Raw genomic sequence first — 18,503 nt, forward strand, 5'->3', positions numbered from 1 at the left:
CTGATGGATCGTTAAAATAAAAAGATTCAAGTCAAAGTAACTTCATTCAAAGGCTAAAGGCAAGACAAATTTAACCTCTACTAAAGCAACAAATCTCGTTACCAACTTGCTGCCGCATATGTTACAGTTGAATTCTATTCTCTCAATATCTAAAACTAAAGGTAAAATTCTTGATTAGAGAACAAAAACAAAATGAAGAAAATAAAAAAGCATTCGTCACTATCTCAATTGGCCAGGCTATTCAGGAAGCTTTGCAACTCCCTCAAACCCTCAGCAGAGAAGCTTCTCTGCACCCTTGCCCGTGGGGCAACCAGGTTGGGGGGAGCTTCTGATCTGAAGCAAACCACAACAGCAGCTAAATTATCCCCACTCTTCCTCTTCAAAGCTTCATCAACTAGATCTTTGCTACACATGACTGGGTCATTGTGCTCCTGAAGCCTCCGCCTAGCAAAATCCACTGCATTTTGGCTCCTGAATACGTCCCAAATTCCATCACAACCTATAATGAGGAATTCATCTTCCTCTGTCAGTTGTGTAGTCATAAGCTCTGGTTCTGCGCTGAGTGGCCCACCATCTGTACCTTTCATTCCTTCCAAGTGCCAGTCTCCTAGAGCACGAGCCACATTAAGTATGCCATTGAGGTAACCATCAGAAACTTGCCCTCCTGATGCCTCAATGCGCTTCCTCTCTTTGTTGCAAATTGGTTTGTGATCTCTAGACATTTCAATTGCCTTACCACGCCGACACAACACTGCACGGCAATCTCCAGCATTTGCCACCACCAACAGCCTGCCATCAGAACAGTAAGATCAGAACACATATCATAACCAACATCAAATGGTTTAAGAACATCAATTACTCATGAACTAACTTTAAAGAAAGAGAAACATATCCCACGCAGATATAGTCAATAAAAGTAAACAAATTATTAAGAATCAAACTGGACAATGCTGGAAAAGAAACTAAAATATGCAAACAAGCAAATTCAGGGCAGTAAAGGGAAGGCCAAAATTGGTGACAACTTAATCATCCAAGACCTGCCAATAACAAGGGCTGCAAGTGCAGTAGTGCCAGAAGCAAGGGCGGCATCCAGGGAGCAAGCCTCTGCAAAAGCAGTGTCAGTTTGCAGAAAGGCCGAAGCAACAACCCTCTCAATCTCTGTTGGGAAGTCTTCATCCTCAACAATAAATTTTGGCAAATGGTAGCATGCAAAATCAGCAGCATGTTTTCCTCCATGTCCATCAAATACCTGGCCGACAATATAGAAATAATGTTAAACGGCCAATATCATAGAATCTCTAAACAAGCACAAGATCAAAGCTACTATTTTGCATAGGATGTATGTCTTCTGTCACAGGCAAGACCGATAGCACTAACATGTCCAACACCACCATCACATCAAGAGAAAGTACAATTTCCCAAGAATTTGACACCAGGAAAAAATAAAAGTACAATCATTGAAAATAGCCATGTATAAGTACGTGAAGATTCATGAGTGGAAGAGGGGAAAAATACCGCATAGAAGGCATTGGGCCCATCGACCACATTGTTGAGCCCACAGTCACCCAAAAAATTGTCGATGCATGTATAAACATCCTCCATGCTTGAGCGAAAGCCGATGTCCGCCCATGCTCCTGAACGGACAATAGGAGTGAAATCGCCGGTGTGATTTTGTACAGTAAGTTCAGGTTCCACAGAGATATCTGATGTCCTCGTCTTCACCTGCCAAATTTCTAGTCAAAACCTCGACGAAAAAGGAATATACCCAATACAAACTGCAACAACTGTGAGAAAGTCCATGATCCACTCCAAGACACCAAAAGAAAAAGAAAAGACCGTGGAACGAAAACGGGCAAGGAAACACATCAGGATTTTTTTTTTTAAAACAAAATGCAGTTCACAGAAATCTTGACGTTAAAACAGACATTTGTGCCCAGCAGCTCAATTCAGCAAATGAAAGTATTTACTTCAGCTAAAGTGAAAAACAAGAAACAAAAAGAGAAAAGAACTAAAAAAGAGATTGGAAACCAAAGTTCAATACAAGCACGCTAAGAATTCCTTCATTAAAATCAAAAACCAAACTTTCTTGTGCTGTCTTTCCCTAATGGGTGGCTAACAAAATAGAACAAACAAGCAATCGCATTGCTCATTGTCAACATTTAAAAAATCGAAAATGAAAAAGAAAAAAAATTGCAAAAATTTTTAGAAAGAAACTTACAAGGGATTGATGTCGAACCAGCGTCTTCTTACAGGAAACAGGAGCATTATCAATTGTATAACACTGTCGACACCCTGCAGCAAGAGGGTTTGGAGGCCGACCCTCGCTGGAGCTTCCATTTTCCCCAATTCCACCAAACCCTTTACTTCCCTCCATTTTCACATCCCTCTCCTCACAAGCAAAATCCCAACTTCAAAATCTCAAATTTCCAAGAAAGTTTCTTCGAGCTATTCTGCCAATGAGCTAACTCAGATGGACACCGAACGCTATCAAATCAAACAAGTAGTGTAATTCAATAAGTATTAAGAAAGAAATGACTCGGTGAATCAGTCAATGCGTTGACTCAGCCGAAAACTAAAATACAAATATGTGAAAAAGAAAATGCAGATCCAGCAATTCAACAATGTGTGAACTAAGGTTGTTTTGGGGATTCGTTAGGGTTTTCAGGTGCTGAACAAGAAGAGGAAAGGGTTTAAAGCAGGAAGAAAATACAAAATTAGGGTTTAATGGGCAATAGAATAGAAACGAAATAATAGCGATTCAATGCGATCTAAAGAGAAAGAAGAGAGATTTGAGGCGACGCAGCCGATGGTAAAAGTTTTGGTAGGCTAAAGCCGAGTTTCTAACTGGTCGGTTTTAAAGGCAGTAGGGGTGAACCTGAGCAGAGTCCGTCCATGAATGTGAATCCAATGACGTCGTTTCGATTCGGGTAGCGTGGCGCTTCAGTAACTACTTGTTTGACAACCTACCAAGCTGACAAACAAAAAACAGAGCAATAATAATAATATAATAGTAATATCTAGATTTTGGTATTTAAATGTAGAAATTAGTAATGATGGGTATTGAAATGATTGTGGCCTTTCCATTAGGTAAGGAGGTGTCATTTTCCTTTTAATAAATAATTTAATTTAATGTGGACCAACCAACAATTAACTATAATTGGGGTCCCATGTGATCGGCGTGTCATAACACGTGCTAATTGTGAAATAAAGCTTTCAATTTGGTTTAATAAATAATAATAATTACTTGATTAAAATGGAAGATTAAGATTATTGACTTCAAAACAATCAAACTTGTTTCTTTCTTTCAAGTATTTAATTTTCTCTTTTAGCTTTTGACAACGACTAGATAAAAAATTTATTTGTTAGCAATAGATGGATTATATATAAGATTTTCAGAGATTTTTTGAAAATTTTTAGTGCAATGTGTTGTATATTGTAGATAAATATATTTTTTTATTGTTTTCTCTGACAAATCTTTTGAACTTTTCCAGAAGGACTCATGTAAAGGAGACTGGGGGAGAACGCCGCGAGTGCGAGTGCGATTGCCTTGTCTGGGCCTGTACATGGCGAGCGAGCAAGCTACAGGAAGCCATTTCCAACACGCGTCTCCAATACTAAAACGTGGTGGAGGACGGCAAGCAACGAAAGGTGGCTTGTTTGAAGGGTCCAATCCACGTGTCAAAAGACTAGCACCCATTTGTCAGCTACTTTGACCAGACTGACTCACTCCAACAAACCCAGATCGTCAGATCCTCTCTCCCTCTCTGCACAGTCTATTTTATAAATATCCCGATATCGCGGCCTCTCTGTGCCTGTGAGTAATTTTAACAGGGGAGGCTCTTTAACAAAAAAACAGAGACATCAAATGGCCATCACAACCAGTTGCTGCCTCAACCTCCCCCTTCCGACCTCTGCTTCAGGCCTCCCTTCTTCCACTACTAAGACAAGTACTACCCAAGTTTCATGGTAGGCCAAAATCTTAACATGCATGGCCTTTATTTTATTAAAATTTTACACTTTCCAATTACTTGTTTTACATTTGTAGGTTGAAGAATGACAAGTGGAGAAGGCAGTGCGTGCTGGGAATAGCCTGGATGATAATTGGAGCTGAAATGGATAATTTGGCAAGCCAAGAAAATCTCGCGATGGCCAAAGATATGCAGTATTCAGTTGTGGAATCAAAGAGTCAGAGATGGAGCGACAAAAGAATGTGCCCTCCATGGCGTCTTAATTCACTAGAGACCGTTGTGCCAGAAAACCTTCCAAGGCCATCCGCTCGCAGGAGATGGGAGGCTACCGGTTATTCCGAGAATGCTCCGCCTCCAGCTTCAGCAGTTAAAGTGATGGTTCATAGCGGCAACAGTTGCTTTACCATGTAGAACATTCAGTTGTCATATAGGTATATTGTTACTGCAAATTATGTACATAAACAATACAATTCTTAAAATATCAAAAATGGAAATAGATTACTAATGGCGTTTGATCGTCGGTCGTAGTACTGAATTGGTTGTATTTGGCGAGGATGGCATAGTACACGCAGTACAAATTGGATATATAAAACAGAAGAGAAGTACAACTTTTCTCGCTTAAGGTTCCAGCCTAGACTCGTTGGATTTGCGCAAAGGGCCAAAAAGTCCATAATGAAATAGGATTGGTTTTGTTAACTCGAATGGGCCAAAAGGCCTTGAAGTTATGGGCTGCGTATCAAAGGGGAAAATGTCTTTTTTGCCCATGAGATGCACAATCAAATAAATCTCATTAATTAATTAATAACACACGCTAAGTACGTATTAACACGAATAACATTATACTATTGGTCTGAATTAGCTGAAAGAGACCACATTCTCACGAACGGATGCTTTAATCAAATGGCCTAACAAAGAATAATTTTGAGTATAAAATCTAAAACCATCTAGAAGATATATACTTGGGAAACATGACTCGTTACTGGTACTAATTTCTAATTTTTGTCGATCATAGCATTAACCTTATCCTTAAATTTGCTAATGTCGGACGCCGATACATGACTTTCGCAAAACAGCATAGACATTATCAAGGCATAAAGATGTGGGGACAGCAAATAGCCGACCACAGTTAGATAAGTTTCCAAGGTTGCCCTCGCCTCCTAAACCGGCCCCTTTTCAATTTTGGTTTTTCATCTTTTAAATGGAATAATAATAATAATAATAATAATAATAATAATAATAATAATAATAATAATAATTAACATATAAATTTTAAAATTAAATTGTCCTATGTTTAATGTTCATCAGCTAAAACAACAAATTTTAATATCAAAATTTAAAATTTTGATTAGCATAATTTTTAGTATCGACAAGAGGTTATTATACAAAAATTTCAATAATTTGTTAACTTTCAAAGCATATTTTCATCAATTATTGAACATTGATCAAGTGCAATTTGAATTTTACTAATATTATTTATTCTAACGTAGAATGGCGTCCTACCTTGATCCTTTTTTTTTATATACTTTTTTTGTATAATTTTGAAAATTTATTTTTTGATACCTTTAACTTTAAATCTTGACACCACCACTCCAAATATAGTATATATTAACTTTTATTGATTATTAGTTCTTGTTATGATGTGTAATGCATGTTGACTATATTCATGATATGCTCATTTTTTATACTCGTTTAGTTTTTTTATTTATATACTTAAAGCATAAATTATTATTTAGATTACGATAAATATAGTGGTTTTTATGTATACAGTAAAATATTTTTTTAATTATATATTTTACATTGTAATATATCACTGAAAAAAATTAGTATATTTATTTCTCTATTTAAAATAGCAATTTAAATATGAAATATGTCATTTATATTCTCTTCGACATACTGATTTATATAGTTTTTATTATACGCTAGTTGCTTTTATTTTTTGTTTAAGTAACAAATTAATTTATAAAAAATTATCATATAGCTTTTATTTTATGTTTTATAATTAATTTACATATTTTGTTAATAAATTTCACTATAATCTCTTTTAATAAATAAATATATGTCAACAATAGAATAAGAAACTAATCTAATAAATCAAATAAAATATCTATAAATAATAATTATTTTTATTTTTATTTTTTTATTCAATCAAAGTCACAAAATCATTTAAAAAATTTATTGGTAAAATTATATTCCTCAATAGAAAGAGTAAGATTTGAATTAAATAAGATATCAATATAATTAATCAAATTCAAAATGTTTAAAAAATGATAATTTTTTATCTTTTTTCTTTTGCCAACCAAATTAGAGCATAATTTGTAATTAAAGAAATTTAACCATACCATTTTTAAATTAAAATCTTAATTATCTAGATATATTTATTTAAAATAAATTAAAAAAATAAAATTTTTGAATGCCTCATATTTTACATATATTCATTTAAAATAATAATGTTGAAGATAAATTACAATAATAGTAAATAAAAAAATAATAATAATAAATTACTAAAATTATTTAATTATTAATAATAATATAATGAACTAAAACATACTTAGACATAATAAGATAATAATAGTAAAATTTTAAATTTTTAAATGCTTAATTATGTATATGTATTATTAAAAAAAGTTAAAAAAAACATTCAATGAAATTATAGAGATATTATATATATTTTTATGTTAAAATTTTTTAATTGGCTATGAATAAAGTTATTTTAGAGTATCATAAATTTTACAAAAACAATATACAAAATCTTATTATTCATTTTTCATTACCACCTTTATATATAGTATAAATAGATATATTATAGATTATAAATTTATTTATTATCTATTGAGTTAAATAGAGCAAAATAATACATATAATAAATACAGAAAGTATGTAATATGTATTCAGCTCTAACATTTAATTTAAATCTTAAATTATATAAATTAAAAACATATCTAGTAAATAATAAAAAAATTAATTTTCATGTATAACCTTATTATATAACATTAAAATAATTAAAAATAAAAAATATTTATTAATATATAGTTAATGTTGAAGAATATTTAAAATAAAATTTAATTAGATATTAATAAAAATATTTTAGAGCATTTTAAATTTTATTAAGAGCATTAACGTAACGTTTAATTATCTATTAATAAAATTATTTTAAAACATTTAAAATTTCAGTAAGTGCATTATAGATAATTTTATTATTCTCTTGTCCTATTTTTATATATACTATAGATATAGATAAATAAATTATACATTTTCATTTTAATTGAAATGTAAACTTCAAGATTAATTTAATTTATAACATGAAGCTCGAGGTTTAAATACAACCAAAATTTAAAACTTAACGATTAGATATTTTTTTCGTTTTGAAGAACCTAACAATTAGATTAAATATTATAAATTGGAAAATTAAAATAACTGGTGAGAGTGAGGCGCCAAGCCGCTACCGTCCAAATCAAGACAGCAAATAGCGTGCGTGTCGTTCTGTCATCGTTATTCTCATACAACTACAATTTGTGACCGTCATAGGCTCACAGCTAACTGCCGAACTAATAAACGCACACTCTTCATTTTAGTCGCAACTCAAAATCTTTCAAAGTGAGATCAATTCCAAATCTGCTCGAGCGATCTTTTGAAATTGATATGGTTTTCTTTAGCAGAAAGACCAGATTTCACAACAGGACTCGAAGGTCCATTTCGATTAAGCCTTTGCGTTGTTCAGTTGGGCATGAAATTGAAGGTGATGAGATTATAATAAAGCCTAACGGACTATTGAAAGAGAAGGCTACTAAGTTCTCTTTCGAAGGGACGATTCCTGATCTTCGTGGTTTTCTGCTTGTTACAATGGTAGGGACTAATCATTCTGCCACTATCACAGCTAAACACGTGCGACTTTGTGCTGATATATTTTTTAATGGCAATAAAAAGACTGGACTTACTATCACCGCCATCACAGAAGAGCTTTGGGATTATAAGTAATTTCTGCCATAAGCATGATTTTCTTTATTGTTTTCAAATTTGCACTGGAATCTTGATAATTTTTATTAATTCTTTGCAGGCCTTTCAGTTGGATTTCAAGAAACAATGTTGAAAGGAAAGAAATTCAGATATACCCTGCAGTTCAATTGAGCAATTCAGATGAAATTGGTATAAAAAAACCTCATTGATTGGCCTGCAAATTGCTTTAAAGATTAATAGATGTTTTTTTTTAGTTTGCTGCTTTCCCATTCTATTTATAAATGAATTTCTCTCCTGTTGATTTAGCTGCAGTTTAAAATAAGAGCTAGGCGTCGTTCATCAACAATTCTCTCTGCATTACTTTTCCTGGTTTGTGATTGTACAATCTCAATTTAGCGTCTTGTTTATTTTATATTACAGCCTTTATATTTGTGTAAATGCTTTCCTGAGATTTCTAACTGGGTAAACTCCTATGAATGCTTCTAGGATCTGACCTCAAATGTACCTTGTTTTAGGCGGATGTCTCAGTATTTTTACTACTTCTTTTGCAGGTGATTTGGTGGGGTTCTGGATGTAACGGCATCTTGGTCTCTATGGCATTTAGGCAATTTTGTATGTAATGGTTGGATGTGTGTGATTCGTCTAGAGATATCTTTTCCAAGAATTATGATGATAAAATCTTGAATTAATTGTGAATATTTACATGTCATTTAGTTGAGGAATGTTGTCTTAAAATTAATTAATGTTATTCTTGTCTATGTAATGTACTAGTACTACTGCGTAGAGCAATCTTTATTAACGAAAAATGTACAGAAAAAAGAAAATTGTATAAAGTTGAAGAGGAGTTGTAAGAAATTTATGTTCAAAATGAAAAGAGAAGAAACAAAGAATTTGTTTTTATATATTCCAAGCCCATAATTGATTTAACACATTTTCACCCAACAACTAGAAAGCATGATCCCAGAGAAAGCCATCAGAAAAAACATACAAAGCCTAAAAATGTACCTGCGTTTAAATTTCTGCATACCCGTTATCGCTAAAGGATTTGATCCGCGACTATCCAATCTGTAAATCGTGTCCTGTATAGAATCCTGTTCAGCTAATGTGTCAATGTACTTCCTTCCAAGTTGTTGCAGAGCCATCGAGTTAACCCCAGTCGCTATAAGTGAAAGACAAGATGGCATCCAACAATTTCGGCATTGAAGAGTTTTGGAGGTTAATACAACTGTTAAAATAACACCTTGGAAGACAAAATAAATATTTGCTAGTTGAAAACCTCTGGATTGAAGTTCTTGAAGTCTTTTATCAATGTCAATGCACTTCGTTTCCAGCTCTTTTATTTTCTTCTCGTTTCCATTATATTTATTGATCTGTGGAGAACTGTCAATACAATGATCTTCAACTGCAAGTATGGGCTGCTGAGCAGTAGGTTGTATTTCAATTTCAATCTGTTGCTGTGGAATATGGACAGGTGGCTGCATTCCAACTTGAAATTGATTATACTCTGGAGAAGCTGATTGATCTTGTGTTAGCTGCTGGGAGTGGGAGCTATCCATCATCATCCAGGATATTTCTCCAGAGAGCAGATTGTTCATGTTTTATACAGTTATAGGTTCTTTCAATTGTTATTTCATTCATAATAAAAAGCCAAAACTAAGAACAAAATCAGATTAATCAAAATATAGTAAATTGACTGACCAATATTTATTATTCTCTTGTACGGGCGGCAATGTGAACTAGAAAGTAAGAGGGAAAAAGAAAAATAATACCGTACTTGTCCAATCTGCTGAATTTCAAAGAAGCCTCACTTCTTGTAAAAACAATTCAATCATCCAATTGAAATGCCCTTATTTGTATAGATTACCATTCCAGATCCAATAAATGCAGCTCGCACTGACATTGTATCCATATAAGCTAAGAGTGAGAAATGTCTATTACATTGTTCATATTTTCTTGTCAATTTCTCAAACCTCGATGTATATGTATCCTGCTCCTGCAACAATTGATGGTATACTATCAATACGAGTTGAATTTATTGGATCTGGGAATGAAAAATCTTAACATGAAACCAGTAGAATAGTTAAACGTTTATAAAATTTTGAGTATTTTCCAGCTTGAACTACAAAGGCAAATCCAAAGGATTTAATTTATACACGGAGAGACAGAAACTTCGTGGCAAGTTCCAAGTAGTTGCCTGGATATAACACCTATTTCACACGTAACTATATGTAATTGGTGCAACTTCTTTTACTCTTAGGCCTAACTATTGCGAAATGCTGAAGAAAAGCATAAAAATATATTAAAATCTATTGTTTGAATTGTTAAATATTTATGGATTTAAATTTGAATAAAATTCATATAAAATTTTAAAGATTTAATTAAATATATATATTTTACAATCTTAAATTTCAAATTAAATATATGGATCCAAACATAACGTAATAAGAATTTCCATGCAGTTGCTTAAGCTAGATCTATGCTTTTCTTCTTTCTTTAGTCGTCTTGTTATTATATTTTTTGGCTTTATATTTCATTGGAAACCAGTAAGAAACCTGCATGATGCACTGAAAGTATGTTAAACTGTATTTCTGAGAAGAAATCGCATTTGTTATTCTAACATTGTTTGATCAAAATAGATTTAAATACGCATCCTAATTGCAGAGAGGGGACCAAATTCCACCCAAACAAGAATTGTAAATTTGTAATTCAAATTTCTGTTTCGCTTGAAGAAAGCTTACAATTCCTTAAGCTTGACGAAACTATATTCTTTTAGATGACCGAACATGACCAGACTCAGTTCAATCAACGACAGGGCAATTTCGCTCTGTCATAAATCTATTTATCACATTATCCAAACATCAAGCCGTCAGGTCGTTTATCTTGTCGGTCTAAATTTACTTTCAGGTTTAATCCAGTCAGCATTATTTGAATTGGGATACAATGGAAAATGATATGCTGATGTGCTTTTGATCCAGGAAAGCATGCAGGTCCGAGTTTTACTTTCTACGTATATGATTTTGTTTTTATTTCACTAAAACAAGACGCAGGGGAATATTTTCCCGTCGCATGTAGAAACGACAATTTTTTCCTCTAAAAACCGCCATATAACATCGATTCGAGCCATTCTCTCTCACCAACAACCGCTATTTTTTAAGACAAAGGAATATTCTCTTGCCCGCAACTTATCCTGTTAATTGATCAATTAATTTTTTGACACGAACGATAGGACCTGGCTTATCTAATGATTTTTTGTGATCACTTGCTTATCTATCAAAAGATACTCGTTTATATGGTGATTTATCAGACAACAGTCTAATGATTTTTTATGTTTTTGGCCTTTTTTAGAACAGTATAATCAATTTTGCAGTGTAGACAATATTCAAATTCTCTTTCTTTGATCGCACAAAAGCGGGATATTGTAGTTTCAATTTAAAGAACACAACCGCAAGGAGAAAGAAATCATTTTAATTGTTAGATATAGTTTAATTGCAAACCCTGTTTTGAATATTTAATCCTTTAGGATGCTTAAGGTTTAAACCCTGGAGGATGATAAATTTAGTTTTCAAGTCAGTTAAACCACCTTTAAGAAGATTTGCAAAACATAATTCCGTATTGTATTTATTTTTGAACATAAGCACTATCTTACAAATCACAAGAAAATATGTATTATTAAAGCTTTTACAGATGCTTCGATTGATCTCCGGCCACCGGCAGCTGCCACTAATTGCAGAGAATGGTATAAGACGCGTGTAATATCACAGCAGTGAACCCAAGCAAAGCAAAAGCTGTGATATATATATAAGCATACCTCTGATAAACCCTAACCATGTCAGGAGTCAAAACACGTTGCTGCTGTTGCAAATTGGAGACTGTAATTTGGCCATGTTTAAGCATATACATCTCGTAGTGTATCATTTCCAAGTCCAATAAATTCAACTCGTATTGATACTGTGTTCTTGCCCATTTGCATATCGTATTAACGAAAGTGAGTCCAAAAATTACAGAAACCGATAAGGCAAGGCAAAAAGGATACCACCATATTTTGCAGGAGGCATTTGAGGGTCCAGAAATAGAAAGGAAAATTATTCCTTGACAGACGATGTAGGAAGCTACTAACCATATTAATTTTGTTTCAAGATATCTTACCCTCTTTTCTTGTTTGTCGTTGATTGAAGTCATTTCTTTGTAGCTGTTGGTAAGTTCTTCTAGCTTTGTATCCATCTCTCCCATCTCTAATATTCTTCTTCTTGGTCTTCAAATCCAAGGTTTTTACATTAATATCATCAAAACAACAAGTTATAGAAAGATAGCTATTATCTTTCTGATTATACAAGGAAAGAAGAACATATTTATATACCGGCATGATGGGCAAATTAATAATCTTTTTTTTGGGTGATTATGCCTTAATATTAGTATATATGAAACGAAATTCGGAGGAAACTTACCTTCTGTGAACTCGTTTAGATTAATTCAAAGTTCTGTTTTGTTCTTGCAGATAGTGATTTAATTTGGCATAAAAATAATATCAAGGGTTCGGCAGCTTCCAAGTGTTTTATTCAAAGCTCTGAGTCGGATAATAAGACTGGGGGGACTTTTTTTTTTTTTTTTTTTTTGTAAACTGCTAGTACCAGGAATATATTATTAGGGAATATTTAATCCGGTTCGGAAGTTTAATCATTGTTAAAACTTTCTAGAAACGTATATGCATTTAGTAAAAATCGAATCTAAACGTGCTCTTCGACCTGAAATCAATTTTTACGTGTTCAGCCTTAATTACTAATTTAGCCACAGTCTGTGTCCAGCTTTAGTTACTGATTTAGCCGCAACCTATAGGTTAGGGGACTTTTTTATCGGTCTCTTGACAATGAATTTCTATGGATGCCAACAAGAAAGCGAGTGATTTTCAAAATTCTTGTCTCATTTACGATGAGATATTGTCCACAGCATCGTTTACGGACTAAATCCGTATCCACGACAAAGACTATTCGCTCTATCGGTAATCGTGTATAATTTTTCACATTGATAATATAATAATATTATTATTCATTTAATAAAAAATAAATATATAACTTTTAGTTATTATCATATTTTAAAGTTTATGTCTGTCTATCTACTCTATCTGAATATAATTTAATATTTAAAGTACATTTAAAATTTTTTAATTATTATTTTTATTTTTATAAATTTATATTTGACAAATTTAAGTATATATATAAAATTATCACATATTTACAATTTTAATCAAAAATTAAAACTACAAATTTGTTATTTTATAAGATAATCATTGAATAAATAAATTTAAGGATAACTATTTTTTATATATACTAATTATTTATTTCCTTTCTATTATTTTATTCAATAAGTCATTTTCTTTTCTCGACAATACATCGTAAAAATTATTTTAAATTAATACGCGTTCTGAATTTGGTTAATGAAAATGACATACTGAAATGTTACTGCATGAATGTCAAAACAAAATTCTTACTCTTTAAAAAGTATATATATATATAAACAAACATTTTGAAGAACAAAACTAATAAATATTTTATTATTAAATTTGGAATTATAAATTTTAATAATTCAATGATTTAGTATTTGTGTCAATCTCGTGATAAAAAGATTAGGAATATTAATCTGACAATTTGTCTGTGATAAGATTTTATAAATGAATCGTGCAGTTCAAATGTGGGCTGGGTTGGGCTTCTATAGACGTAGGCCTAGCCTGATTTGGGTGTTCACTTATTGTAATTTCTCAGGGACTGACCCAAAATTCATAACCACGATACCCTAAACCGTACAAAGAATAATGAGTTGGGCTAAGATCTTGGGCCTCCGCCTAGTAGTAGAGTGGCCCAAATTATACCCAGACTTACCGAAAAGAAACTTCTAGGTTTCGAAACGGTTAAGAGCTTGCCATTCGATATTCATGGCGGAAGAATGCGCGAATGATTAAAACGACCCCTGTCCAGGCTGTCCTTAAGCCCTAACTGTAAATAAGTACCACACTCTGATCTCTCTCTAAATTTGATAAGTGTTCTGAATTTCTTTCTATGATTTTCTACAATCAAGTCTTTGCTTTTTCCCTTAATTGGCCAAAATTTTCTGCAAACGCCATGGCCACAACCTCCGAACAATCACAAGAAGAATTCTCAGAAATCAGAAGAAGATTGGCATCATTGCTGGAATTTTCCGTCTCACTGTAAGCATAACAGAATTTCTCTTCATTAATTTTGCAAATTGTATTGGCTCTGATGCATTTAGAGTTTAATTCAAACCACTCAGCATTATGTCATTATATTTCATCTGGAAGATGAAATTGCTGTGGTAAGAAATTTTGCTTCTATGCATAACCATAACATAGATGGGAACAAAGAAATGATAGCAATTGCTGTCATGAATATTTATGGTTGCCTTTTATCATGTTAGATTGCTACAGGCATCCGTCTATACGAATTTGTTTTTCTTGTTATCCTAATTTTCTTTTTACTTTTGATTTACAAAATTCTGAAGAACTGTTTCTAATTAATTTATTAAAAATTTCTCAGAGACATTTTCTGGATCTGCTGTGAACTATAGTGCTGAGGCAAAAACAACATTTCAAATGTCATAATTTCGCTGGCTGTTCTTGTGACATTGCTATTTCTCTTGCCATTGTTCTATTATACTCCCAACTTTGTGTTAGTTGCATTATCATAACGGCTATAGTTCTATTGGTTGACTATCAGGATGCTATAAACAGACGAGCTTTATTTTTTACCTGCTGGTTTATTCTTGGGTTCTATTCATATCTGTGCAGATAAGAGTTGCAATAGTTGTATGTAATACCCCCTGTTGTTTTGCTTCTTTTTCTTCTTCTTTTTGTTAAAAATGAAGAAAGGGATTAGGTTACCAATACTGTTTAGGTTGGCAATTGAACCAGATTCGAACTTTGTTTACAGAAAAGAGTAGTTATGTTGAAAATTAAACACTTGCTTGTTTTTCAGGATAGAGTTTCAGTATTTCAAGATTATTCTGCATGTTACAAGGCCAAACACAACATTGCTGGGAAAGATTCCTGGAACTCAAATATACTAAAGTCTCAATAGTTTAGAAAGAATGCATCGAGAGTTTCATCCTTCCTCGTTTGAAGAATCTCCCATCTTTGAGGCCAATTCAACTTATCTTTGAGAAAGGTTAATACTATTTTTCAAATTTAGATTATTACAATTGTCTGACTGATTATTTCTGCAGTAAAATATATGGCAACTAGGACTAAGTTTTTCTCAGGTCCGTATAGTTTGTCATAAACCTTTCTACAGGGTTTTATTCCTATTTCACTATTGAACTAGTATCTTGGACAAGTGATAAGTCATTCTCATATACAGATTTGGTTCATTAATTATAATCATGCTGCAGAATATTAAGATGGATCAGGGATGAGGACAGGGTCCAAGACAGTGGAGATGCTGTCCTGAGATGTATAAGTTTTGATATGACAGGTATGAAAAGTACTCTATTAATTGGCATTTGCATCTTTGATATGAAATTAGCTATATAATCTCAAAGCCCTTGTACTGTCTACTCTTTAATTATAATATTAATATGGTCCCAAAATAGGTTGAAACTAACTAATTTGTGTTACAAATTATAGCAGTGAAAACCTAAGATGCTAGTGTTGTCGATGCTGTAGAAGATCTTAGAAAAACAATGGACAAAGGTCCCTTCAGGTAAGTAATGGAAAGGATAGAGTAATTATGGTAATAGACTAATATTACTTGTTAATGTGATACTGGTGATTGTTGAATTGTACTGGAGAAACTTTGTAACTTGAAAGTGATCGAGTCATTTAAATCAAGAGGACTTTATTTGGCAATTGGAGAAGCATTAATTGATATATCATCATCCTGGAAGCCATGGCCTTGAATATACAAACTATTTCTATTGAAACATTGGTTAAGAAGCAAGTAGCTTTAGCACTTTTTACTTTTAGGAATTTATTGGAGAGTATTTGTTACTTGTTATTTATTTTTATCAGTTTATACATAAAAGTTTTAATGATTGCAGTCAGGTTGCAGGTGGTATCAAAATATACTGATAAATAATTCGTAGAAATTATCATAATGAAAATAGTGAAATATGCAGTTACTAATTACAAGCAGCACTAAATCTGATAAAAGGAATTAAGGGAAAATACAGCATTAAGAAGATTAAAGGGCACTATCTCCAGCAGATTTTGAATTAACTGCTGTTGTTTATTCTTTGCCACTTTTTTTGTATTCAACTGATTATTCTTTGCCACCGATTGTTCCACCACCTCCACCAAATCCAGCTCCCCCACCAAATCCACTGCCACCACCAATGCCTCCACCACCACCTCCACCTGCACCAAATCCTCCACCTCCACCTCCACCAGCACCACCTCCGAAACCACCTCCAACTCCAACTCCTCCACCAGTACCTCCACCAGCTCCACCCCCAAAACCTCCTCCAAATCCTCCGCCTGCACCACCACCAATTCCACCTCCAACTCCTTTCCCAAAACCTTCCCCAAAGCCTCCGCCAGCTCCTCCACCATTGCCTATTCCTCCTACACCTCCACCAGCACCACCCCCACCACCAATCCCGCGGCCTACTCCTTTTCCAATTCCTCCACCTGCACCACCTCCAGCTCCACCACCATTGCCTATTCCTCCTGCACCTCCACCGCCAGCACCACCACCACCACCACCACCGCCGCCGCCGTCACCGATCCCACCACCTACTCCTTTGCCAATTCCTTCTCCCGCACCACCGCCAATCCCGCCGCCTACTCCTTTTCCAATTCCTCGACCCACACCACCTCCAGCTCCGCCACCATTGCCTATTCCTCTTGCACCTCCTCCTCTGCTAGCACCAGCACCACCACCGGTCCCGCCACCTACTCCTTTTCCAATTCCTCCTCCCGCACCACTCCCACCACCAACCCCGCTGCCTACTCCTTTTCCAATTCCTCCACCCGCACCACCTCTAGCTTCGCGACCACTGCCTATTCCTCCTGCACCTCCTCCTCCTCCGCCTGCACCACCACCACCACCTACTACTTTTCCAATTCCCCCTCCAGCTCCACCACCACTGCCTATTCCTCTCGCACCTCCTTCTTCGCCAGCAGCACCACCACCGTTCCCACCACCTACTCCTTTTCCAATTCCTCCTCCTGCACCACCTCCAGCTCCACTACCACTGCCTATTCTTCCTACACCTCCTCCTCTGCTAGCACCGCCTCCACCACCAATTCCACCACCTGCTCCTTTTCCGATCCTTGCTCCTCCACCACCTCCTTTGCCAACACTTCCTCCACCAATATCGCCACCTCCATTATTGTGCTTTTGGTCCTTTTTCTTATTGTGCTTGCCACCTTCTCCTCCACCAATACCACTTCCCCCACCAGACCCACCTCCAAAACCCCCACCAACACCACCTTGCCCACCAGCGCCGATCCCTTCACCACCTTTTCCAATGCAGTCAGGCTTGCTTCCAAGACCAATGCCAGGGTCGCCAGTACCAAAACTGAAACCTATGCCTTTCCCGAAACCAAAAGAATGACCAAAGCTCATCCCATTTCCACCGCCAAAACCACCGGCAAAGCCTCCAACACCACCAGCACTGCCAACACCAACCCACCCAGGGTCACCAATGCCATCGAAAAACCACTCAGGTTTCTTCTTCTCCTCGACCTTCCTGTTGCTCTCCACCGGCTCAATATATACCAACGAGGCAAGCAACAAAGCCAACCACGTCAATTTGAGAGACTCCATTACCACTTGAAAATAACGTTGGAGAAAACAGGCTGATCCATGGCTGTATATATAGAGAGGCGGTCATTTAATATTTTGCTCAACAAGAAGCCATTTCCAGGAAAAGATTGTATCGAGAATGGTTGGAAGCTGAGACAGTTTAATTGCCCATGCGATGGATATATAGCTTTACAACACTAGTCCAGCAGGATGACATACCCATCTACGTGATTGGAGCATTTTGCATTCATGGCCACCGCAAATGTTACTTTCCGATCTTCCTTTTTCTCTCCCATTCTATTCTATTGTATTACTGTTCTTAACTTGTCGAAAACTGATTCCATTTAAAACCCCTTCATATAGCACGCGTTCTGCATGCATAGCATAAAAGTGTAAACTCTGAAGCTCCTTCACGTTATTAAATTAAAAAATTACTACTGCGAAAATTCAGTACCTCCATTAGGTACTTATTGATAGGCCATGATGCCAATGTTTATCTTTTATTCCTACATGAATTAGGTTCCTCTGAATCGATATTTACAAAGCATCGTTAATCCTCTTTGTGCATTTTATAAAGCATTATTAATCCTGTGTAAATTAATAACAAAATCAAGAATAATTTAATACCATTACCCTTTTTTTTACGGTATTATCTTTATTTCATATTATTTTATTGTAGCTAATAGAAATAAGAATAAAATTAAAAAAAATATATTTATTATTTCTTGAAATTCTCATATTGACTTGTATCATGTGATAAAACCATCACTCTAAAATGACTTAAATTTTGGGACATGGAGTAAAAAATTACTTTAAATAGTGAAAATAA

General features: G+C 34.6%; 4 protein-coding genes and 1 long non-coding RNA gene across 8 annotated transcripts; 3 read left to right on the forward strand and 2 right to left on the reverse strand.

Annotated features, from left to right (window-relative positions):
• Window positions 1–11: 11 nt before the first annotated feature.
• On the reverse strand, window positions 12–3,023 carry DBP1 (DNA-binding protein phosphatase 1). Of its 3 annotated transcripts, XM_012221266.4 has the most exons (5): window positions 2,876–3,023; window positions 2,219–2,484; window positions 1,516–1,722; window positions 1,023–1,249; window positions 12–789 (listed from the first exon to the last, which is right to left on the reverse strand). In XM_012221266.4, exons 2-5 carry the CDS (start codon window positions 2,372–2,374, stop codon window positions 225–227), a joined length of 1,155 nt encoding a protein of 384 aa, XP_012076656.1. In that variant the 5' UTR covers window positions 2,375–2,484; window positions 2,876–3,023; the 3' UTR covers window positions 12–224. The 3 variants fall into 3 exon arrangements, with proteins under 3 accessions (XP_012076656.1, XP_012076655.1, XP_012076657.1); XM_012221265.4 differs by lacking the exon at window positions 2,876–3,023 and having other exon boundaries at window positions 2,219–2,861; XM_012221267.4 differs by lacking the exon at window positions 2,876–3,023 and having other exon boundaries at window positions 1,038–1,249; window positions 2,219–2,859.
• A 760-nt stretch (window positions 3,024–3,783) lies between these two features.
• Window positions 3,784–4,473, forward strand: LOC105637692 (histone deacetylase-like protein). The gene is made up of 2 exons (XM_012221268.4): window positions 3,784–3,966; window positions 4,046–4,473. Exons 1-2 carry the CDS (start codon window positions 3,866–3,868, stop codon window positions 4,377–4,379), a joined length of 435 nt encoding a protein of 144 aa, XP_012076658.1. The 5' UTR covers window positions 3,784–3,865; the 3' UTR covers window positions 4,380–4,473.
• A 3,004-nt stretch (window positions 4,474–7,477) lies between these two features.
• LOC105637693 (uncharacterized) lies at window positions 7,478–8,824 on the forward strand. The gene is made up of 4 exons (XM_037637068.2): window positions 7,478–7,939; window positions 8,023–8,111; window positions 8,229–8,291; window positions 8,474–8,824. The coding sequence occupies exons 1-3, from the start codon at window positions 7,608–7,610 to the stop codon at window positions 8,237–8,239; spliced, it is 432 nt and encodes a 143-aa protein (XP_037492996.1). The 5' UTR covers window positions 7,478–7,607; the 3' UTR covers window positions 8,240–8,291; window positions 8,474–8,824.
• A 5,002-nt stretch (window positions 8,825–13,826) lies between these two features.
• On the forward strand, window positions 13,827–15,529 carry LOC119370004 (uncharacterized). Of its 2 annotated transcripts, none has more exons than XR_016322116.1 (3): window positions 13,827–14,121; window positions 14,906–15,188; window positions 15,318–15,529. It is a non-coding gene; the product is annotated as an uncharacterized LOC119370004 (long non-coding RNA). The 2 variants fall into 2 exon arrangements; XR_005177554.2 differs by having other exon boundaries at window positions 14,906–15,094.
• Window positions 15,530–15,990: 461 nt separating this feature from the next.
• Window positions 15,991–18,073, reverse strand: LOC105638326 (uncharacterized). The gene has a single exon (XM_089725001.1). The coding sequence runs from the start codon at window positions 17,693–17,695 to the stop codon at window positions 16,187–16,189; it is 1,509 nt and encodes a 502-aa protein (XP_089581127.1). The 5' UTR covers window positions 17,696–18,073; the 3' UTR covers window positions 15,991–16,186.
• Between the last annotated feature and the right edge of the window lie 430 nt (window positions 18,074–18,503).

Source organism: Jatropha curcas, chromosome 8 (genome assembly GCF_041381405.1).
Source record: "Jatropha curcas cultivar XTBG-Jc1 chromosome 8, XTBG_Jcur_1.0, whole genome shotgun sequence".
Classification (NCBI taxonomy): domain Eukaryota; kingdom Viridiplantae; phylum Streptophyta; class Magnoliopsida; order Malpighiales; family Euphorbiaceae; genus Jatropha; species Jatropha curcas.